Genomic DNA, 22,618 nt, shown 5'->3' on the forward strand with positions numbered 1-22,618 from the left:
AATCACATATCTGATAAGGGCCTAGTATCCAGAATATGAAAGGAACTCTTATGACACAAAAATAAAAAGACAACCCAGTTTAAAAAAAGGGCAACAGATGTGAAAAGATATTTTTCCACAGAAGACATACAAATGGCCAGTAAGCACGTGAAAGGATGTTCACCATCGTTAGCCATTATGGAAATGCAAACCAAAACCATAATGAGATACCACTTCATACCTACTATAATGGCTAAAATAAAAAAGATGGATAAAGCAAATGTTGATGAAAAGGTAGAGAAACTGGAACCCTCATTGCTGGTAGGAGTGTAAAGTAATGTAGCTGCTGTGGAAAACTGCTGTTTGACAGTTCCTCGAGAAGTTCAACACAGTTATTCTGTGACCCCAGAATTCTACTCCTGGTATCCCCCTAAGAGAAATGAAAACATTACCACGTAAAATGTCATATCAGCATTATTTATAATAGCCAAAAAGTAGAAACAATATAATGTTCATCAACTGATGAATGCATAAACAAATGTGGTATATCCATACAAATGGAGTGTTGATCCCCTTAAGAAGGAATGAAATTCTGACATACACTGCAGTGTGGATGAACCTTGAAAATATGCTAAGTGAAAGAAGTCAGACAGAAAAGGCCACTTACTGCATGATTCCATTTATTTGAAATGTCTAGAACAAGCAATTCCATAGAAACAGAAATAGTGGTTGCTAGGGGTTGGGGATAAGAGGAGATGCTAATGGGTATAGGGTTTCTTTTTTGGGTGATGAAAATGTTCTGAAATTAGATAGTACCTCTCTGGTTCAGCCATTCTAAAGAAATGAAATAAAACAAATGGAAAAACTCCTATCTTTACCTGCATACATCTATTTCTCTCTCTAGTGCCTTTCTTAATTTCCTTAATTTCCTTTCACAGCAAATTTAGAAGTTGTTTCTGTTGTCTCCTTTGCTTCCCTACCTCTTTTTTACTCCTTAACCTATTACAATCTAGTTTCTGATTCTACCCATAATGAGGTCAGCAATGTCTTCCTCATCTTCCAAATCCAACCGTTGGTTTTAAATTTTTCTCTTTCATGACGTTTTGCCAGTACTATTGAATGCTCTTTCATAAAGTTTTCTCTTGGCTTCTGGATTTATACTCTCCTGGCTTTCCTCTGGCTTTCTGTTCTGTTTTAATCCTTTGTCTTAATTTATTTGTTTGTTGCTTTAACACTTGTGACTGGTTTCATCTTAGATTTATTTATTTATTTTTTTCCTTTTTATTTGACAAGCTCCTCTTGGGCAGTTTCATTCATTCTCAGGCTTCATCCATCAGTATTGTAAAGATTTCCATCTATAAACAGATTCCTAAGATTTGTTTTGCTAACCTGTATCTTTTTTAAAAAAACTTTATTACTTTTAATTTTTAATATGGAAAACGTCAATAGGTAGATGTAACCCACATAAAAGCTCCTTAGGATCCTCAGTTTTTAAGCCTTCAAATGGTATCAAAGTAAAAAGTGTTGAGCACTGCTGCTCTTGGGTGTATGTATGTATGTGTACATATATATATATATACACACACACACACACACACATACACACACATATATGTATTTTTTGAAAAATTGAGGTATAATTGACATATAACATTGTATTAGGTTCGGGTATGCAACACAATGATTCTGTGTTTATATATTGAGATATATACATATATATATCACTATAGTAACTCTAGTGAATGTTGATCACCATACATAGAAAAAATTTTTTTTCTTGTGATGAGAACTTTTAAGATCTGTTCTCTTAGCAACTTTCAAATATACCAATACAGTATTGTTAACTGTAGTCACTATGCTTTACATGACATCCCCATGATGTACCTGTTTTATAACTGGAAGTTTGTACATTTTGACCACCTTCACCCATTTGCCCACCCCCACCTGCCTTTGTCTTTCTAATTGAGTTTTGACGCTACTTAGGGGTTCTCCCTTTTCCCCTTATTTCCTGCCTTGGGATATCTGTGCTCCCTAACTGGGCATAAATATCCCTTTATGATTTTATTCCAACTTTTTCCATGATTTATTTGGTTTTTACTACCTTTAAGTGCTTCACCAACAATGAATTGACCCCACTGTTCCTTGAATACATGACATTCTTTTATTTGTCAGGGCCTGTTCCATAATTTTGGAATGTTTCCTGTCTCTTTCCACCTTTCACTCCCCGAAACCTACTCAGTATTTGTTGAGACACTGGTCAAATGCTACCTCTTGTGAAGCTTTTGGGCATTTAGTTGTACTTTCTTCTCTGCACTTTTAGGGCTTTCTTCTTGTCACTGTAATCCCAGTTTTTGTTCATTATTTTACTTGTTTACTTATCTTACTGCCACTAGACTTTGTGTTGGGCTCCTGGCAGGCCCTTTCGATTTGGGAACTCATATCCTTTAAGTTTCAGAAATGTTCTTATTTTTTTGACAATCTTTTCCTTCTTATGTTTCTATTCTTTCTTTTTGAATGTCAGACTTATGAATTGATTCGTTACAATCATCATCATCATCATCATCATTATTTAACTTTTCTCTCCTACTTCCATCTTTGTCTTTATTCTTTCTTTATTCTCTCTAGCTAGGTTGGTAAAGGGCTTGGCTTTTGCTAAGGTTTTTATATTTTTTTGTTGAGGTGAAATACACATAACATAAAATTAATCATTTTAAAGTGAACAATTCAGTGACATTTAGTACATCCTTTTTAATAAAACTCTCATACTAGGCAGAAATATAAAGGTGATATAATAGAGTGTGTTGTTCTTCTCTAACCCAAGCAGCAAATTCTAGGATAGGCAGATTTCTTTCACATATCTTTTCTCCACCAGATAATTTCAGTTTGGGTATCCTTGGATTTTAAACTGTTCTTGGAAATAAACAGAAAAATAACTGAGGATTATGATTGTTGAAGGGTAAAATCTTAGGGAGAGAAAGGACGTTGAAGGACTAAATCTTGAGTTTTAGAATTATTCCTACATGTATTGGGAAGGAGGAAACTGAAATGAATCTGTAAGGGCCTGATACTAGTTATATGGATTTTTTTGTGGTTGTTCATTATGAGTGAGAGCTAAGGCTGTATTATATTTGAGGCAGTAGATTTAAGAAATACTCAGTTCCACTGAAAATGTTAAAACTTTATTTGAAGCTTTTTTCCCATCTACATTATCCAAGCAAATCTGAGTAATGGGACTAGAATGGGACTTGATCCTGGAGGTGCCAGCTTTCTATTTATTAAATCACAAAGGCATTTAGCATTGGTCTGATTAGAATGTGTGCTTCCCTGCCTTTAATGCACAAAAATTGCCTCTTCGAATGCATGTTTTCTGCAACAAAGCAAAACAAATTGACAAGCATCTAGTTCAACTTTCCAGGATTGTGAAAAGCTTCTGGAAAGGTATATGATTTAGGATACTGGTTCAGCTTCTGTGATTGGGACAAAAGTAATAGTGGCTTAAGAAGAAAGTTTCTTTTTCTCTCTCACCAAAGACAGAACTGGTTGGTGGTCTGGGAGGTAGGGTGGTTCTGCTCCAAGCTATTGTCTAGGCCCCCACGTTCCTTCTCCTTTGCTGATCTGTCTGCTTTACCTGAATGGTTGACACTGGTTTTATAACACATCCTAGTTCAATACTACAGCTGAATTTCAGCCTGTGGGAAGAATGTGGAGGGCAGGCAGCTTCCTAATGTGAACGTGACCTAAAACTTCTATATGGCAGTTCCAGTCGGAGTCCGTCAGCCAGAACCTGGCTGCACTTACTGCAGGGCTGAGTATAATCTCTGCTTGGGTGGCATGTGTCCAGCCAAAATTTAGGGGTTTTGATGAGAAGGAAGAAAGAGAGATTGGATTCTGAGGGCCAGTTTTTAGTTTCTGAAATAAAAGGGATGGTAAAGAAATTAATTATGCTTTAAAAGCTTTGGAAACTTCCTTACCTGGTAGTTTGACAGCTTGTTCTAAGTTTATCTTGTACATTTTTGCCCCAGACCTGGAATCATACCAGGTTCTGTGTATCTGGAAATGGTATGTGGAAACCCATAACCTGGGTGTTATGAGGTGATCTTTGCTGTTGAGTTGGTCATTGTTTTCATGCCTTTGCAGTAGACAGAGTTAGGAATACATACTTTTTTTTTTTCTGAAAGAAAATATGTCATGAATTCATACTAGTGTTTCCAATTCAAATTTAAGGTAGATATTTAAAGAATGTAATTAAAGAATGTGTTTGTGTTATAAAGACCCAGGCTTGATTCCTGGCTTTGCAGCTAATTAGAGATGTAACCTAATTCTCTCTTGTTCTAAGCTTCAGTTTCCTCATCTTTAAAATGGGGATAATAATAACTGTATCTCATGGTTGTTGTAAGGATTAAATGAGAAAATAAGTGCTCAAGAAATTTTACTGTTTTATTATTCTCTATCACACTGCAAAAAGGAGAGACTTCTAATTTTTGTAGGGGTTAGAGAAGACTTGCCCATGAAAGTAACACTGGTGCTATCAGGAAAGATTGGGTGTTAATGGGATGTAGAGATTTAGTTAGAAAAATATCAGGGCAAGAGACTCACCAGGGGGTAGTGATCTGCATTAGTTAAGACAGGAGCATAGGATTCTGTTTTGCTCTTTAAAAAAAAAAAGAAAAGGAGGGAGGGAGGGAGAAAGGAGAAAGAAAGGAAGGGAGGGAGGGAGGGAGGAAGGCAGGAAGGAAAGAAAGAGAAAGAAAGGGAGGGAGGAAGGAAGAAGGAAAGAGAAAAAGAAAACCTTTTTCCCTTATAGCGTTTAGCCTAGTGTGTAATTACATGGTAATCTGTGTGCTTATTTGATTAATGTCAGCCTGCCTTCCTGCCCCACAAGGGCAAGGACTATCCTATCTTCCTTTTGCTTGCCTTTGTAACCCCAGAGTAGTCACTGCACAGAGTAGTCACTCAGTTGATATTCGTACCCTGAATGAACTTTTACAGCATTTATAAATACGACAGAATTTAGCATTTGATTATGTACCTATGTTATCATTCTGTAGTTATTTCATTAGTGTTACCTTGTCCCTAGCTCAGTTATAGCTCATGAACTACTAATTGACCTAATTTCTTTAAGATCGATAACTTATAATACTTTAATACTCTGCAGATTTTTATCATTTATCCATTATCTGACAGCATTAGTTCTTTGTAAATTTTTATTCAGAGTGAATTAATGAATGAATCTGCTGGTGATTCCATTTGTTTGGGTCTCAGCATGTTGTGAAATGTGTGCCAAGTAATTTATTGTTAAGAGTTTAAAGTACTTCAACTATCCCTTACAGTGAAGCCACTTGATGCTCTCATTTTGTTACGTTGCCTTAAGTGGGCGAGAGCAAGGTGTATATATATAGTTAGATTATCTTCCTAAGAATTAAGTCTCATTACTCCCATGGGAGTGTGTGTGCATGTGTGCTCGCATGCACATCTTTTGTGTCCCATGGAAAAGATTGAGGATGAATATTCTCACCTGGATATTTAGAGAGGCGTTCTCAGAAAGGAGGCAGCATGGTTATAGTATAAGGCACCAGACTCCAAATTAAATGGCATATGTATTCTAGAGCCTTTTCTTCTTTTCTTTCTTCCCTTTTTTTTTTTTTTTTTGCCACTAAATATATGGTTCTCAAATTTGTGTTTGCTTATATTTCTTTTTTTTTTCTTTTTTTTTAAGTGGATTTTTTTTTTATTAATTAATTTTATTTTTGGCTGCGTTGGGTCTTCGTTTCTGTGCGAGGGCTTTCTCTAGTTGTGGCGAGCGGGGGCCACTCTTCATCGCGGTGCGCGGGCCTCTCACTATCGCGGCCTCTCTTGTTGCGGAGCACGGGCTCCAGACGCACAGGCTCAGTAGTTGTGGCTCACGGGCCCAGCTGCTCCGCGGCATGTGGGATCTTCCCAGACCAGGGCTCGAACCCGTGTCCCCTGCATTGGCAGGCAGATTCTCAACCACTGCGCCACCAGGGAAGCCCGCTTATATTTCTTTTGTTGTTATTGTCCTCTTTGTTTAGCTGCAATCTATGTATAATAAAATGTAGCAATTTCAAGTATAAAACTTGATGAGTTTTGACAAATGTAAACATTGTGTTATTAACAGCACGATAATGATATAAAATATATCTATCACTCCAAAAAAGTTCTCTTATGCCCTTTGCAGTTAATTTCTATCACTGTCCCCTGGAAACCACTGACATGCTTTCTGTCACAATGTGTGTGTGCACGTGCACATGAGTGTGTGTGTATAGTTTTGCCTTTTCTAGAATTTCATATAAATGGAATCATTCAGTGTGTAGTTTGTGTCTGTCTTCTTTCACTTAGCATAATGCTTTTGAGGCTCATCTATATTTTTGCATCTATCAGTAGTTTGCTCCTTTTTATTGTTGAGTAGTATTCCACTGTGTGGCTATACTATAATTTGCTTATCCATTCACCAAAGTAGAACAGTTGGGTTTTTCCCTTTTTTTTTTGGACCGTTAAAATAGTCATTGTGTACATTGGCATGAAAATCCTTTTGTGGGCATATGTTTTCATTTCTCTTGGGTATATACCTAGGATTGTAATTGGTGGGTCACTGCCAAACTTTTTTTTTGTTTGTTTTTTTAATTTTACTTATTTAATTTATTTATTTTTGGCTGTGTTGGGTCTTCGTTGCTGTGCACAGGCTTTCTCTAGTTGCAGCGAGCAGTGGCTACTCTTCGTTGCAGGCGTGGGCTTCTCATTGCAGTGGCTTCTTATGTTGCGGAGCACCGGCTCTAGGTGCACGGGCTTCAGTAGTTGTGGCTCACAGGCTCAGTGAAACTGCCAAACTGTTTACTAAAGTGGCTGTACTGTTTTGCATTCCTACCAGGAAGTGTATGAGAGTTCTAGTTGCTCTACATCCTTCCAACACTTGAATTTTTTCAGTCTTGATTTTAGACAGTATAGTGGGTGTGTAGTGGTACCTCATTTTGGTTTTAGTTTGCATTCCTTAATGACTAATAATGTTGAACATCTTTTCATGTGCTTATATGTCACCTGTATATCTTCTTTGGTGAAGTGAGTGTTCTGATTCTCTTGCCCAGTTTTTACTTATTATCATTGAGTTATAAGAATCTTTTACATATTCTGGATACAAGTCTTTTACTGGATACATGTTTTCCAAGTATTTTCTCCCACTCTGTGGCTTGCCTTTTCAATTTTTACAGTGTCTTTTAAAGAGCAAATATTTTTAATTTTTTTCTTTTTTTTTAAATTAATTTTTATTGGAGTATAGTTGCTTTACAATGTTGTGTTAGTTTCTACTGTACAGCAAAATGAATCAGTTACACATAGACATGTATCCCCTCTTTTTTGGATTCTTTCTTTCTTTTATGGTTTGTGCTTTCTGTGTCCTATTTCAGAAATCTTTGCCTAACTTAATGTTACTGACTTTCTCCTGTGTTTTCTTTAAGGAGGTTTGTAGTGTGAGCTTTTACTTTTAGGGTCACGATTCATATAGGAATTTTATGTATGATGGGAAGAAAGTGTTGAGGTTCATTTTTTGGACACACTGGTAACTAATTGTACCAGTACCATTTGTTGAAAAGGTAATCCTTTACCCATTGAACTGCGGTGGCATCTTTGTTAAAAGTCAATTGGCCACATATTTGAGTGTCTGTTTCCGGACTTCCTATTCTGTTTCATTGATTTCTATTTTTGCCTTTTGCCAGTCTAACACTGTCTCTACTACTATAGCTTTGTAAGTCTTGAAGGCAATTTGTCTCCAACATTTTCCTTTCAAACTTGTTTTGTCTGTTCTAGGCCTTTGAATTTCCATATTTAAGTCATATTTAAATTTTTCCATATTTAAATTTATTTAAATTTCCAAATTTAAAGTCAGCTTGTTAAGTTTTACAAAAAAGCCTACTGCAATTTTGATTGTAATTACATTGAATCGCTAAGTTAATTTGGGGGAAATCCACATTTTACATTATTGGTTATTCTGATCCATGAGCATGGTATATCTCTCAAATTTTTTAAGTCTAATTTTTCTCACCAATGTTTGTGGTTTTCCTTGTATAAGTTTTACACATATATTTTGACGCTTTTGTAAATCAGTTGTTTTATGTTTAATTTTTGATTATTTGTTGCTAGTACATAGAAATATATTTTATTTTTGTATTTTGACCTTGAATTCTGTGACTTTCCTAAAATCACTTATTATCTAGCAGTTTTTTCCAGATTTCTTGGAATTTTTTTTTCATATAAAATCATGTTGTCTGTGAATATTGACAGTTTTACTTCTTTCCAGTGTCTGTCTGCTTTTTGGTTTCTTTTTCTTGTCTTAATGTACTGGTAGAAGTGGTGAGAGTAGACATCTTTGCCTTGTTCCCAGTCTTGGCGAATGGGGTGAGAGTGAAACCTTTCACTATTTAAGTGTGATTTTAACTGTAGGTTTTTTTTCTGTATGCCTTCTGTCAGGTTGTGGAAGTTCTTCTTTGTTCCCAGTTTGCTGATTTTTGTTTTTTAAAATATCATGAATATGAGTATGGAATTTTGTCAATTTTTATGCATATGTTGAGATTATAATATGATTTTTCGTTTTTAATTTTGCTAATATAGTGAATTACATTGATTAATTTTTAATGTTAAACCAGCCTTGTTTATATACATATATATCCTTGTTATATATTTTATAGATGAGGAAACATACACAAAAGTGGTGATGTGAGTAAGTAGACACAGGAGCTCAGGAAGCAGCAGTCTGAAATTAATTACTATAAGTCAAGGAGAAAAACAGATTTTAGTAGTGTGACACACTACTAAACACAGTGTAAACATTAGATGAGAATCCAGATATGTAACAAGGCTGTAGCAAACTGGGAGAATGTGGGTTTAAATCTTGCTTTTTCCAGAACCTGCAGTTACTTAGACAAATTTATCAGTCTCTTTATATCAGGGTTTCCTTACCTTCCTCCCACCCCCAAAGGATAATTCTACATTTCTTTTGTTCTAAGAAATATTATCCACCCTTACCCTCTCAGCGTTTCTGAAATCAGGAGAAGTTTGTTAGCTTTCAGCTAGACTGTATGGACTTATATCTGGTACTGCCTGTGTCCGTGCATATTGATGCACAGGTGTGGGTCATTTTGCTCTCACTTGGGCTGAACTGTGCTTTATTAGCACCTCGTGTCAGGGGAAATTTTTTATATTCTGTTTAAATGAGTTAAAATGTTTCAGTTTAAATAACATGAACATTTGGCTAATGTAGTAAAAGCATGACGAGGGCTAGTAGTAAAAGCAAGACTTCCCATTCTCATTTCCTTTCCTCAGAGGCTTTTAATTGCTTGCATTTTTAATTGTTGTGTTGGTTATTCACATATGTCCAATCAAAGAAAGTTTTATTGTGGAACTTTTAAACATATACAAAAGTAGGGAAAATAAAATAATTAACCTCAAGAACCCTTACCTAGCTTCAATAATTAGCCACATTTTGCTGGTCTCGTTTCATCTGTTCTGCCCCTACCCCATACACATTTATACATTTATATAAACATTTATATATACAATATACATTTTAGAGGGAATATTTTAAAGCAAATTCCAGACATTGTATCATTTTTACCGTAAGTACTTCTGTATGCATCTTTAACATATAAGGATGTGCGCGCACGCGCGCACACACACATGCACACACACCCCCCTGCAATGTTCAGTATGGCTTAACAATAATTTATTTTCAAAAATCTTATTAAATTTAAGTTTAAAATATAGTTACTCTAAATTAATTTAAATTTAATTTCTTTTTATTGCTTAACAAAAAACTTAAGGTGTTTAATAAATAATCTAACATCCAGTCTATATCCCAGTTTCTCTACTTGTCTCACAAATGTTGACAATGTTTTGTTTGAATCAGAACGCAAACATGGTTCACATATTACATCTGATTGTTATGTATTTTTATCCAGAAGTCTCAGAAGTTTAACATAAATTTGTATCCCTAAGGAAATTATTACTTTACAGTGAATAAGCATTGAAACAAACAAAAAATATGATACATACATTAGATCACCTAAGGTACAACAGGCAGTGCAATATAAAGGCAGTTGAAATTGCCCAATTTCTGAGAAGAGAGGTAAAACTTTCAAAGCTATGAGATGGTATTATGACTCTTTTACCAGTTGTGAAGAACTATTACTGAAGAATCCAGTATCTGTTCAAAGCCAACCTTTCAAAGAGAAGCATTATATCATCTAGTAATTTATTATTGAAATAAAGAGAATACAAAAATATTCTAAGGTTAATCAAATAGGAACTGCAAATGAAATTCTAGTAGCCTTTGATATACCTTGAAGTGACACTCTTCAAACTAAAGGTGCTATAAAGAGGTCAAGATCATAAGCACAGGCTATAAAATATGACTCTGATGTTCTGCTTAACTTATGATGGCCAAAAGGAATTCAGAAGAACCTCTAGACCCAGCGTGGAGAAGACTTAGACTAAACTCTGTTTGATACTCAAACACCATGAAACTCTATGAGATGGAAGAAGGAGGGGATATGCAACTTTATGGATAATTATGCGCTATTGTTGGAAAAAGTTTCATGTACACTTAATGTTAAATTTTGGAGAAGCAAGGAAATATACATTAAATTGCCGATATATCTTAGAATCTAAGTTATAGGTAACCAGGCGTGGTGGAGGATTAAATACGATGATCCAAGCAGAGTATCTAATTAAAACCCTGGCACACAGTTCAGTTAATGAAGACTTGTCAGCCTGCTAACTTGCTGTGTGATTTGGGGCAATATTTGGTATGAACAAGAGGTCTTTAAGCTTTTTTCTCTCCCTACTTCTTTGAATTATCAAGAAAAGTTTATTATTGTTATTTTTAGGGGTTACAATGTATTTCCAGACGATAGGGACATATATAACATACTGAAGAAAGTTTGTTGATAAGTTTTTATGCTTGAAGCATTACTTGCTCTCAGTTACCTGGGAAATAATGAGTCTCAAAATGATTCACAAGGCTTTTACTCTGTTTTTTGTTTTTTAAGTTTCTTTACCAATGTGCTTTAAATTAACCTTCTGACCTAATACTTGAAAATTTATTTCAGTTTAAATGTTTTATGTTAGATTCTGAATAATTTGGGATACTATTTAACAATTATGTGTAGTTATACATTAGAGTTGGTAACATTATTGTACATCTTTTGAGAAAAGTGCTCTTTTTTAGAGTGTGTGTGGGTGTCCTTTTGGAACTTAGTTTTGCATTTTTTTAAAAGTCACGCTTCATGTATTACAGTAACTTGTTATCATTTGAACATGTTAAATCATCACTGCAATAGTAGAGGTAGAGAAGGCATCAGAGCCTTAGGGGGCATATCATAATCTATATTTTTTCCTCTATAATTGTCTTTGGTATTAGTCCCTTGCTTTTTGTTTTCATTAATTTGTTTCTTGCTTTCATTCCTATTCCTTTTGCCATCGTTCACCTTGGTGCTTTTCTTAAAATATTAATTAGCTCCTTAACTTGTCTTGGTTTCCTTCAATCTGTCTTTCCATGGCAATAATTATTCTAAAGCACACGACTTGAGTGTATTATTCTACTGTTCAAAATGTTTCATTGTTTTCCATTATCCACTAGACTTCTCAGGACCTTTCACAGTTTAGCCAGTTACCTTATTTATCCATCCATCTGTTTTATTCATTCAGCCATATTTATTGAGTTTCTTCTATGAACTAGACACTGCTGTGCTCTGAGGATCAAATGATAAAACAATCAGGAGCTCAGTCCCCTTGGGTCTAATTGAGAAGACAAACATTAATAAAAGTATCATGTGATAAAAGTAAAACTGCAATGATCATGTATCCTACAAAAGGGAGGAGTGTGTATTGTGAGAGCTTATAATAAGGGCACACTAGATCTAGACAAGAAGGTCACTGAAAGCTAAGATTTGAAGAGGTGAGGAAGATGTACTACACAAAAAGTGGGAAGGATGATCATGCCAGGTAGAGGCACTGTACAAAGGCTCTTTTCCCAAAAGGAGTATGTTTTGAGACTGAGGGACTAGAAGAAGGCTAATGTGACTTGGAGCATAAAAAAAGAGGGATCATTGTACAAAATGGAAAAGAAGCTTGGGCTTGACCACACAAGAGGTTTTGAGGCCATGCCAATTAATGTTATTAATATGAATGCAATAGGAAGTCATCCAAGGGTTTTATTTAGAGGTAGGGGGTGGAGGAGTGAAAGACAAGTGGATGTTGGAAGACCAGTTAGGCATTGTTGCATTAGTTCTGACAATAGCTTGGTCATAGAGGTTGGTGATAGTAAAAGAGATAGAAAGAAGCAACAGTTTCAAGAGATATTTAGAAAGTTAAATCAACCAAATTTGCTGACATATATTGCATTTGGGGGTATAAGGAAGAGGGAGATGGCTTCTTGCAAAACTGGATAGATTGCGGTGCCATTCATTGAGCTAGGGAATCTTGAGAGAGTACCATTTGGGGTGAAGGAAAATCATGAGTTCAGTTTTGAGCAAACTGAGTTTGAAGTACCTTTGAGCCATCCAAGAGGAAATGGCAAGTAGGCAGAAGAATATTTTGGTGCTCAAAAGAAAGATGTAGGCTGGACGTATCCAATTGTAAGATATTATCTGAGTATAGGTAGTAATTGAAGCTGTGAGTAGGTGGATTGAGGGTTTACAGTATAAACTGGCCAAGGCTTAATACTGAGCCTTGAGCATCAGCAGCATGTAATGGCTAGTATTAGAGATTGAGGGGAGGGTCGGGGTGGAAGACGGAGGAGCAGCCGAAGAAGCAGAGGGAAGCCATGAGAATATTTCAAGGTGAAAGCCAAAGGAAGAGTGTCTTTCTAAAGAGTGGTAAATAGTTTTGAGTGCTGCTGGGAAGCTAAATCTGAAAAATCTTCACTAGGTTTAATGACTCCTTTGGTTATCTATTTCTGTGTAACAAATCATCCTAAATCTTAGTGGCTTAAAGCAACAACAGTTTATTATTTCTCAAGATTCTGTGAGTTGGCTTCATTCATCTGGGGGCTTAGCTGGTGCTGGAACATCCAAGATGGCCTTATTTACATGTTGGGGGCTTTGGTGCCCACTGTTGCCTGGGTACCTTGCTTCTTGTCCCTGTGACTTCTGTCTCTCCATAAGATCTCTTATCAGGCAGTGGTCTAGTTCAAGCTTCTTTACCTGGCGACTGGCTCCCAACGGGCTGGCAGTGAAGCTTTGAGGCCTGTTAAGACTCAAGCCTGGAACACTTTGACCACACTGTCATCTACCACTGTGGCCAAAAAAAGATCTTTGATGACTTAGTGTGGGAGTTGTTTTAGTAGAGTTGGAAAGACTAGGAAATGATGAGCAGATGAAGAAGAATTCCTTATCATTCCCCTATATTTTCTCTAAACTTGACCCAAAATAGGCTACTAATTTCCTGAATGCTGCCTGTTTATTTCCTCACATGCTCCTTTCCGCTAAATATGATTCCTCTCTCTCCACCATATTAAAATCTTACCCGTTCTTTTTTTTTTTTAATTTTTATTGGAGTATAGTTGATTTACAGTGTTGTGTTAGTTTCTGCTGTACAGCAAAGTGAATCAGTTATACATACACATATATCCACTCTTTTAGATTCTTTTCCCATACAGGTCATTACAGAGTATTGAGAAGAGTTCCCTGTGCTATACAGTAGGTCCTTATTAGTTATCTATTTTTTTATATATATATAGGAAAATCTTACCCATTCTTAAAGGCTTTCTTAAAATCTTCAGTTTCTCTCCTTTGTATGTTGCTCTCCAGCAATTCTGAATTTTAATTTTACTTTTTATCCCAGTATTTGTTATTTCTTGCCTTTTATGTTTTTGATCATGATCTTCAGTCTGCATGCCCTGCAATCTGCAAAAGGTTGTAGATTCTCAGTAAACTTTTCATTCTTCAAACTAACTCAGATGCTACTTCCTCGGAGAGCCTTCGCTGGTCCATCCCCCAAATAATCAATTATTCCTCTGTACCTCATGCATGCTTTTACTATTGTACATATCATAACATATTATAATTATTTACATGTTCTTGAAGGTAGGAAATTGCAGTGTCTGCTGTGTTGCCTTTCATTAAATAATTCCTGAGTTATAGCTTGATTTGTGATCCCCATTCTTAATATTTAAGAAAAATGCCCCACATGATAACAATTAAAAATTTTGTATTAATAGTGACCTAATTACTTCTTTGATACTGTGCCAAGTTTATTGATACTAGGCCAGTGCATTAAACTATAAAGACAAGTTTTGGTTTGGTGTGTGAGGTAAAAAATTTTTGCAAGAAAGAATATATGACCACACTCTTTGTATCTCTAAATTCTAAGGCTAGAATTTATGAGGTTGTATTCTGTGTGGCCTCAGTAGAAGTATGTCCGTATATAAATTCTCATTGTGAATATTGTACATTGAGCTCGATTCAGGAGTTGTTGATGGCTTCACCATATGGAATGGTTGTTTCTCTACCCTCTGCTGTAGGTGTTGGGCAAATTTTTGCAGCTCGTGTCTTTATATCCTCTGTGTGCGGGTACATACAAGGGACATAGAGATGAGCTGGTTTCACATATCGGGGAAGAACAATACTTCAGCTCTTGGAGATGGGACTAGCTGGTTCTGCGACCCACCACAGATATGACAGTGGGATCTGTGTGTGTGTGTTTGCATCCGTATCTGTGTGTGGTTTGGGCTGGGGGCAGCACAGATGTTGTTGGCAGGACACTGACCGGTGCTTGTGCTCTGCAGCCCTCGTTCCGCTCCTCGTACTGTACTGCTCTAGTCCTTTCCTTAGGCTGTGGGAGTGGGACAAATACTATGGGGGGACACAGAAAAGAATCAGATCCCTCTCCCTGCCTTCTCTCAAACTGGAGAGGGAAAGGCAGTCAGGGAAATAGGTCATTAAAACTTAAGGTAGGAAGTATAATTATTAAAGGACTTATAATTTGAGTTACTTCAGTAATAGAACCAGTTGGCAGAATATCCAGCTGCGAGGGGAAACCGCCTAAGAGTTGGTACAGATCAGTCACCTGACTCTCATGATGTGATCATCATCCAGGAAGGAGTTAGGTTGTGTGCCAGGAGAAATCCGTTCGGGTCCTGAATTAAAAATGTTTTTGAAAGAAATTTCTTTTATCTTCTTTCACTGTTTGCTGACTTTTATTTATTTATTTTTTACATCCTGCAAATTTAAGAAACAAGTAATAATGTATGAGAATCCTGGTTATCTGAAGTTTTATAATTGGTTATCTTAAAGTGAGCTAGCTAAAACGTTATCCAAATCTTACTTATTTGGCTTGGTAGAGTCCTTATTTATTTATTTATTTTTAATTATTTATTTATTAATTCATTTATTTTTGGCTGCTTTGGCTCTTTGTGGCTGCGTGTGGGCTTTTCTCTAGTTGCGGCGAGCGGGGGCTACTCTTCGTTGTGGTGCACGGGCTTCTCATTGTTTACGGGCTTCTCATTGCGGTGGCTTCTCTTGTTGTGCAGCATGGGCTCTAGGAGCACAGGCTTCAGTAGTTGTGGCATGCGGGCTCAACAGTTGTGGCTCACGGGCTCTAGAGCGCAGGCTCAGTAGTTGTGGTGCACGGGCTTAGTTGCTCCGTGGCACGTGGGATCTTCCTGGACCAGGGCTCGAACCCGTATCCCCTGCATTGGCAGGCAGATTCTTAGCCGTGGTACCACTAGGGAAGCCCTAGAGTCCTTATTAAATCCTGAAATAATGCCATGTTTGTGGTAGGCACTCACAGAATAACTGATTAAAATTTAAGTTGATCTTTAGTCCAGCCTTAGCAAAATCACAAATAATTAGGGTCTGAACCATAAACAAATATGAAACAAATTAAGGGGAAGTTGCACTATTATAAGTACATAAAGCTTGAGTATGCCTAATGATAGACAATCACCTTCCTAATCTGCCCTTTGTTTTTCATACCTATGGAGAAATAAATTGTATTCTTTTTTTTTTATAAGAAATTCAGGAAAGACTCAAAGGTGAAAAAGGGCAGTAAGATAGTTATCCAAAGGAAAGAAGGAAAAGTAGGGCAGTCTTCCTCAATTTAAATTGAAGTTATATTTCCTTTTCTGTCAGCTACTAAGGTAATTATATAAGAAATCTGGAATGGTGAGATCAATAAAATTAACCATTTAAAATAATAATATAGAAAACCTCAATTGTATTCAAGTAAAAATAAAACTTGGTTAGTATAAAGTTTTCTGTGCTTATTAGTCCATTAGACCGAAGCTTTGCAAAGTATAATCTTATGAAGACCCTAATAAAGACCAATAATGTCATGGTTATGGGAAAGTTACTGTATTATTGAATTACACATGATTTATCCAGTTCTTAAAATTTGCAGTCCTTCTTTGATGCTCTAAACTTGATTATATAGCAGAGGTTATTTGAGTCTGTATTCTCCCTTGACACACAATCTTACATTGCAACTTGTCTCTGAAATGGGGATAATAATAGTACCTACCCCGTTGGTTTGTTATAAACATGTTATAAATATGAAAAGCTCCTAGAATGTTGCTTGACACATACATAGTGAGTGCTCATTATGCTAGCAGCTATTGTTGTTTATTTTTATTGTTGTTATTACCCATGTACTTGAGAACTGGAAGTGAATAGCAAGAGGGAGAAAAGTGCCTCTTTTCATCAAAGAGTAACTGGGGGAAAAGCATAGGATTGTGCTTTATAAAAACAAATAATCTAAAATGTTCATAACGTTTAGTAATTAGTGGTTCAAAATCACCAGATTGATTCAGAAATGGATGATTAAAATTTTTTTCTAAAAGTAGTTATTTTTATAATTAAAATTTTCTTTTTCCATTTAATAGAATTAGTTTATTTTTTACATTAATATCTCAACACTTGATTTTTTAAAATGCAGATTATGGTTTCAATAACAGGCAGCATAATGCAGTGTTTAAGAGCACAGCATCAGGGACCGGACTACCTGGGTTTATATTCTGTCTCCTCATCATTTACTGTGTACCTTCTGGCAAGGCTCTCTGTGCCTCAGTTTTTATCATTTGTAAATAGGAATGTGTAGTGCCTGCCACATTTGTTTATTTTGTCGATTAAATGAGCGTGTGTGTGTGTATACACACACACACACACACACACACATATATATGGTTTAGAACAGTGTCTGCCGTATAATAGTTACTACTGTATAATTGTTGTTGCTAATGACAGTTTTCTTTGCATCATCAGACATTTAAATTTGAGTACTCTCTTACTAAAGTTTCCTGCAATTAAGTCTCAGAAAACAGCTTTTATAAAACTATTTTCCTGTCAAGTGTTCAGAAATAAAAATCCTAATAAGTGTCTTGACAGCCAGTACTGTGATATTCTATCTTCTTCTTTCTGTTTGTCAGCTTCTCCTTAAACACATCTCTAAACCAGTTCCTTTAGGAACATGATCCCTGTCCCCAGAAACCTTGGGAGTAGTGGGACCATATTTTATCAAGCATCTTTAAGTCCTCCGAATCCTAAATGCCTCGTATTTGGTAGGGGCATAAAAAATGATGAGAGAAAGCAAACATAATTTTCAAGAAATATTCTACTGTCTTACAGTATATTTTAATAGCCAGTGAAGTATAAGCAGAACTCTGTGTTAATGTCCTTATAAATGTCTGAGCTTTGGGGCTAGTGATTATATCTAATCTACCTTTTATTGAGTTGAGATGTGTATGAAGTTTTCTTGTGTTTAATTTTGTTATAAAATAATAACACTAGTATAAAAGAGGTATAGATAACTGCTTGAATAGATCATTTACTGTGTTTTTTGCATATTAATATATTCTAATATTCTGGATGAGAGTAAGTGATACAAAAATTTCTGCCGTATTTGCTCATTTTGATTTTTTTGTTGTTGAGGATTTTTAAAAATTTAGTGAATGGAAGAGAACATTGCAGATGGTCAAGTGCAGTTTCTTTTCTTCCCTTACTCAGTGTTATTTCCTTCCCTCTTCCCCATCCGAGCAGCAACAATTATCATGAATTTGGTGTGTAGCCTTCCAGTTCATGTTTTTTTACTTTTCCTATATAAAACTACACTAAGTAATTGTTTAATAGTGCATATAGATGCTCTTCTCTATGTATCATTTTGCATCTTGCCTTTAATTTGTATTATCTGATGATTAGTGTATTTGAGTGTCTTTCTACATATTTATAGGCTATATGAGTTTCCTCGGGTATTATTATTTTTTTTTGTTGCCCATTTTTAACTTTGGGAATTATCTATTCATATTTATTGCACATTTTTCTAGTGGTTAATTTTATATTTTTCTACTTGATTTATGTGCTATTTGCCTTGATTTTCAAAGTCCACATATTCAGAAAGACCTCCCTTGGTGAATATAAGACATTGCTAGAATTTCAACTGTAGACTTTAGGTTTGGAGTAATTCAACCCTCCTGAGAACATTTTTTCTCTAAGGTTTTTTATCTTTTTCCTGTCCCTGTTTTCTTGCCATCACTCCTTCCTATTTTACTAGCGCATTTCAGCTATAGAGGAGTTTTTCCTGCCTCTTTGGTGATGAGGGAGGGTGGTAGTGATATGGAAGGCGGAAATAATAAGAAATAGAAAAATGAATAAAAATTCGACAAGTTTATAAAATTGATATTGCTATGTGTAAAATATGCTTGTGACCCTTGGCTCTTTGTTTTACTTGAAGTACATTCTAGATCTAGCATTGTGCAGCCAATAAAAAGATAATGCTCATCATTATCTGATTAGGGGTGTGTGTGTGTGTGAGCATGACTTGATAAGTTGTGTGTGTATGTGTACATGATTGGGGGCCTATTGTTGTCCTATCCACTATTTATTTATACATGAGGCCTCTGCAGTGCTGTTATCCACTGGATTCTTGAGACAGGTCCACGTATCCTTTACTTTCCAGAGCTACTGCATTAACAGTTGAAATCTTCTTCCTCCAGTGCCATTGGTGCTTCGATATTTATCTTCTGGCAGGGTGTGGTGATAGCCGCAAGGGCTTGGAGTTCCCAAGCTGTTTTGCAAGTGTCACAGAACCTTTGAGGTTAGAAAACCTTCCTCAGGGAACATCCTGGCCCAGATTTCTTAATTTAAGGGTCCTTCCTTATTATTGCCTCTGACTTCTGCCTTAAAAGTAGGATCAGTGCCAGGAGAAAAGCTCATGACCCTTGGCCATGGGCACGAAATCTTGGCTGATCCTGATATAGGAATCTTGCAGCAGATTCTCTTGACATGAGTCTTTTGGAGAGAGGTGCCACTTTAGCAGAGCTTTGCTAGGAACTCTCTTCTTAGAATTGAATCTGATTTTTTTTTTTAATGGTTTGATGTAAGTCATTGAAGAAACTTGAGTTCTTAAGTCAGTGTAGAATGACTTCAATCCCTAATTTATCAAGTTCAGAAATCTTCAAGGTGAGAAATAGAAAGGCTGTAAGCAATACAATTATGTCTTGTTTTTGACAAAAGTAGTATAAACTCTGGCAATTAATTTGGAAGTGATAATTTTATTTTATTTATTAAAAAAATTTTTATTAGAGTATAGTTGATTTACAGTGTTATGTTAGTTTCAGGTATACAGCGGAGTGATAATTTTGAAATGTGTTCTGTATTTTAAAGAAAACTCCAGTATTTGTATAAATCAGTCCCTGAGTATGCTGATCCCGGGTTTCATTTCTTTTTTTAAAAATTTTATAAGTGATAAAGACTTTTGTTTTCCTAAGCACTATACCAGTAACATGTATTTCAAATTTTCCCGATTGTCTTAAAAATCTTTGCTCTTGATTGTTTTGTCTCTTATTCTCTAACAGTTCCACCAGCCCTCCCCACTCCCACTCTTTGCTTTTTCGTGCCATTGATTCATTGGAGAAACCAAGTCATCTGTCCTGTAACATTCTGGATTTGACTGATTGCTCCCTATGGTGGTGGATAACTTGATCCTGTATCCTCAGTTGTCCCTGTAAACTGGTGGTTAGAACTGAAGGCTTGGTTAGATTCAGATTCAACCTTTCCCTCCCTTTTTCTTTCCTTCCTTTTTTCAATGTTATGTACTTCACATTATGAGGCCCATATTGTTTGGTTGTCCCCATGTACTTACGCTAAGACTGATGTGTGGATCTGTTGGTACCTTGTGACTGTTGGTTCAGAGGTACCCATTAGAATCACTTTAAAGTGTTTAAAAATTCTTAAGAATCTTGGATTCTGATTGGGCAGGTCCTAGGGGCATGGGGAGAGACATAGATTAAAAAACACATGGAAGAAACCCCCAAACCCTCTACCTTTACTCAGATGTAGTAAGAATCATTACCTTTAATACATTTAATATGTAACTAGAGTGATAAAATTTACTTTTAAGCAAATGCTTTGGGAAGATATGTTTCGTATGAAATGAAGCATATTTAAATCATTAACTGTGGAGGTGTTTGAGGCTACTGTGGTGTGGTAGAAAAAAATACTGACTTGCGGGACTTCCCTGGTGGCGCAGTGGTTGAGAATCCGCCTGCCAGTGCAGGGGACACGGGTTCGATCCCTGGTTTGGGAAGGTCCCACATGCCGCGGAGCAACTAAGCCCGCACGCCACAACTACTAAGCCTGTGCTCTAGAGCCTGTGAGCCACAACTACTGAAGCCTGTGCTCCTAGAGCCTGTGCTCCGCAACAGGAGAAGCCACTGCAATGAGAAGACGGTGCACCGCAACAAAGAGTAGCCCCCGCTCGACACAACTAGAGAAAGCCTGCACGCAGCAACGAAGACCCAAAGCAGCCAAAAATAAATAAATAAATACATAAATTAATTAATTTTAAAAAAAAAAGAAAAAGAAAAAATACTGAATTGGACCTGGGAGGCCAAATCATTTATTGTCTCTGAGGCCCATTTTTTTTTAAATCTAGAAAATAGGAACCCTAAGATATTTATCAGAGGGTTGATTTAATGATTAAGTGAAATTATTTAATTTAGAAGCAGTCCAGCACCTGGTGGTGAGTTATGTTGAAATCTGAAAAGCATTACAGAAATAGATTTTTTTCAATTGAGGTCTTCTTTGAGTAAAGCTTAAGAAAATTGAAGTAATAATATCTTATATGCTATTTTATATATATATATATATATATATATATATATATATATATATATAAGCTTTTGTTTTTGAGCTTGTTTTTTTTGAATGATAGGAGACTCGTGACTCATGATGTAGTTTTAATATGTGTCATTAATGTAGCCTTTTTGGGAGAAATAGTGTTGGAAATCTTATTGTTTTTTATTTCCCCTTACTTTCAGCTCCATTTACCTCTTAATTCTCCTTTGCCTGGAAGCGAATTGACCAAGGAACCTTTTCGTTGGGATCAGAGACTCTTTGCATTAGTGTTGCGGTTGCCTGGCACGATGTCAGTAGAATCAGAACAGTTGACAGGTGTGCCTTTAGATGACTCTGCAATCACACCAATGTGTGAAGTGACAGGCGGTAAGTTCTTTGCTGGCAGTAATGCAGTGACTTAAGCAGAGTTTTCTGAATGTTTTAAAATGTGCATTTCAAAATCTCCATGTTTGTTTTTGTTCAACAAATTAATATTAGAAGTTAGTAGACATAGATGGTTTTAAAACTACATTGATGAAGGTCTTTGATTCGATTTGAATAGGATGTGAATACTATTGGGTCTGATAATGCATGATATTTTTTTCCTAACCATATAGAAAATGCTGGTATTTGAAGTTGTTAAACTTATTTTCTTACCTACAAAGATTGCTAATGATCTACAAATGCCGTAGAATTATTTTCTCTGAAAAAATGTTTTGAGAATCATCTCATTATCCATGTAATGATTAACGCCTGGTTAAGTACAGTTTTCCCCAGAGGCAAAGAGGAAGCTGGATAGGTTAGAGGAAACAGGTAGTGAACTCTCAGCCAGTAAGTCCGGGTGGTCACTGTGCTCAGTGAACATTAGTGAAATGCTTGAAACAGAATATGTAAGAGGCTCAGAACTTTTATAATGTGGAATTGGTTAACAGGTGGCTTAAATTCATATGGATATGTATTGAGTGCCTACTGTGTACCAAGCACTGTTCCATGCTTTAGGACTTCCATAGTGAATATGACAGGCATGGTATTCTTGCTTTCATGGTGCATTTTAGTTCTTGCTTAGGGAATTTGATACTAAAATGTCCAGGTCTGGCATACCACTATTTTTCATCAGTGTCAGGGGCTGTGACATAGTCTCCATACACTGTCAGTGCTCTATTGAGATTCTATCATAGCCAGCTGTGTAAGTTAAAGGAAAATATAAAGTCCAATTAATATTTTAGGTGCCTTTCTTCTAAAATTCTGTGGATTTTGGAGATCTGCAAATTTCACAGACAAAAAGGGTATCCCATATAGATAGGTATGTGAAGAAGTTAGAAGAAGATTCCGAAATCACCGTTGGTAATATCTTTCAGTGACCCAGAAAACTTAGTTGGTCAAGGAATTAGGGAGCTTTCCCCAAATATACATCCTGAATCTCTTCTGATGTAGTGGTTTATTTACCTCTCTTCATGCTCCTGCTAGCAATAATGGGAAACTGCTCAAATGTCACTCACCTTTCCATATTATATGAATAGTATGTT

At 36.1% G+C, this 22,618-nt stretch overlaps 1 protein-coding gene across 3 annotated transcripts in view; it reads left to right on the forward strand.

Moving 5' to 3' along the window:
* Positions 1-22,618, forward strand: part of INTS6 (integrator complex subunit 6) — a 109,435-nt gene that overhangs the window by 37,858 nt on the left and 48,959 nt on the right. For all 3 annotated transcript variants that reach the window (XR_011071000.1, XR_011070999.1, XM_068526643.1), the window contains exon 5: positions 21,296-21,479. Coding sequence is in view for 1 of the 3 variants with exons in the window: in XM_068526643.1 (XP_068382744.1) it covers positions 21,296-21,479 (184 nt within the window). In the remaining 2 variants the exon portion in view is untranslated. The remainder of the gene's footprint in view (positions 1-21,295; positions 21,480-22,618) is intronic.

This window comes from Eschrichtius robustus, chromosome 18, assembly GCF_028021215.1.
Source record: "Eschrichtius robustus isolate mEscRob2 chromosome 18, mEscRob2.pri, whole genome shotgun sequence".
Classification (NCBI taxonomy): domain Eukaryota; kingdom Metazoa; phylum Chordata; class Mammalia; order Artiodactyla; family Eschrichtiidae; genus Eschrichtius; species Eschrichtius robustus.